The sequence below is a fragment of the Terrapene carolina genome, unplaced genomic scaffold (genome assembly GCF_002925995.2).
Source record: "Terrapene carolina triunguis isolate 2854851 unplaced genomic scaffold, T_m_triunguis-2.0 Scaffold17001, whole genome shotgun sequence".
In the NCBI taxonomy this organism is placed as follows: Eukaryota; Metazoa; Chordata; order Testudines; family Emydidae; genus Terrapene; species Terrapene triunguis.
The window spans coordinates 1-1712 of NW_020681352.1; the positions used below are offsets into that span (position 1 = coordinate 1).

At 67.6% G+C, this 1712-nt stretch overlaps 1 protein-coding gene across 1 annotated transcript; it reads left to right on the top strand.

Annotated features, from left to right (window-relative positions):
• Positions 1-62: 62 nt before the first annotated feature.
• Positions 63-1618, top strand: LOC113408511 (F-box/WD repeat-containing protein 7-like; the record flags this gene model as incomplete). Its single annotated transcript, XM_026661774.1, has 4 exons — positions 63-223; positions 342-523; positions 659-884; positions 1408-1618. Coding segments are annotated over 4 exons (780 nt in total), but the record flags the coding sequence as incomplete, so codon positions are not given.
• Positions 1619-1712: the final 94 nt, after the last annotated feature.

A 1712-nucleotide genomic window follows, 5' to 3' on the forward strand; every position in this document is an offset into this window, starting at 1 on the left:
GGGGAGCCAAGGGTGGGGGTTAAGACACTTTGCCTCCAGCCCGAGATTATTTCCTTTGGGAGGGGGAGGTCCGGGCTGGCTCCCTCGTTATCTGCTCTTCCCTCCCCAGGTCCTGAAGGGACATGACGACCACGTCATCACCTGTCTGCAGTTCTGTGGCAACCGCATTGTCAGTGGCTCCGACGACAACACGCTGAAGGTCTGGTCAGCCGTCACCGGCGAGGTGAGCTCGGCCCGCAACCCTGAGCAGCTCCCCCGCTGCTGTTCCTAATGGGGCTGGGGGTGGCCTCAGGCTGTGGGGTTCCCCCGTAGCTCCCCTGACTCTGTCCTGCTCTCTGCAGTGTGTGCAGACCCTGGTGGGTCACACGGGGGGCGTCTGGTCCTCCCAGATGAGGGACAACATCGTCATCAGCGGCTCCACGGACCGGACGCTGAAGGTGTGGAACGCGGACACGGGCGAATGTGTGCACACGCTGTACGGACACACGTCCACCGTGCGCTGCATGCACCTGCACGGGAGCAGGTAACCCTGGGGCGGGGGCGCAGGGCCGGTGGGGGCCGGGAGGAGTGACCCATCCCAGGTGGGGCTGCTGGGCCTGGGAGAAGCAGTGGGCGTGGCTGGGCTCCTGCTGCTGCTCAGTGTGCCTGTGCTCTGCAGGGTGGTGAGCGGCTCGCGGGACGCCACGCTACGCCTCTGGGACATCGAGACCGGGCAGTGTCTGCACGTGCTGATGGGGCACGTGGCTGCCGTGCGCTGTGTCCAGTACGACGGGCACAAAGTGGTGAGCGGGGCCTACGACTACACGGTGAAGGTGTGGGACCCGGAGAGCGAGAGCTGCATCCACACGCTGCAGGGCCACACCAACCGCGTCTACTCCCTGCAGGTGAGACCCTGCTCAGGCCCCGCCCCCAGTGAGAACCTGCCCAGGCCCTGCCCCCTGCCCAGGCCCTGCTCCTAGGTGAGACCCTGCCCAGGCCCTGCCCCCAGTGAGACCCTGCTCAGGCCCCGCCCCCAGTGAGAACCTGCCCAGGCACCGTCCCTAGGTGAGACCCTGCCCCCTGCCCAGGCCCCGCCCCCAGTGAGACCCTGCTCAGGCCCTGCCCCCTGCCCGGGCCCCGCTCCTAGGTGAGACCCTGCCCAGGCACTGGCCCCTGCCCAGGCACCGTCCCTAGGTGAGACCCTGCCCCCTGCTCAGGCCCCGCCCCTGGTGAGGCCCTGCCCAGGCCCTGCCCCCGGTGAGACCGTGCCCCCAGGCGAGAACGCTCCCTCTCACACCAGCTGGGTCTGCTCCCTGCAGGATGCACATGCAGGATGTGCCACGCCCCCCCAGGGTTGCCTGGGCCGTGCCTGCTGGAGGGGCAGCACTGGGGGCGTGCCCATGGCTGAGCCTGTTTCTCTCCGGGCAGTTTGACGGGACGCACATCGTGAGTGGCTCCCTGGACACGTCGATCCGGGTGTGGGACATGGAGAGCGGTAACTGCCTGCACACGCTGATGGGGCACCAGTCGCTCACCAGTGGCATGGAGCTGCGGGACAACATCCTGGTCTCGGGCAATGCAGATTCTACCGTCAAGATCTGGGACATCAAGACAGGCCAGTGCCTGCAGACGCTGCAGGGTAAGTGGGGCGGGGGCCAGCCCTGTACTCAGCCAGCGCGTGGGCGACTCTCTGCTGGGGGTGATTCAGACCCAGGCAGCGGGGGGCAGTTAGG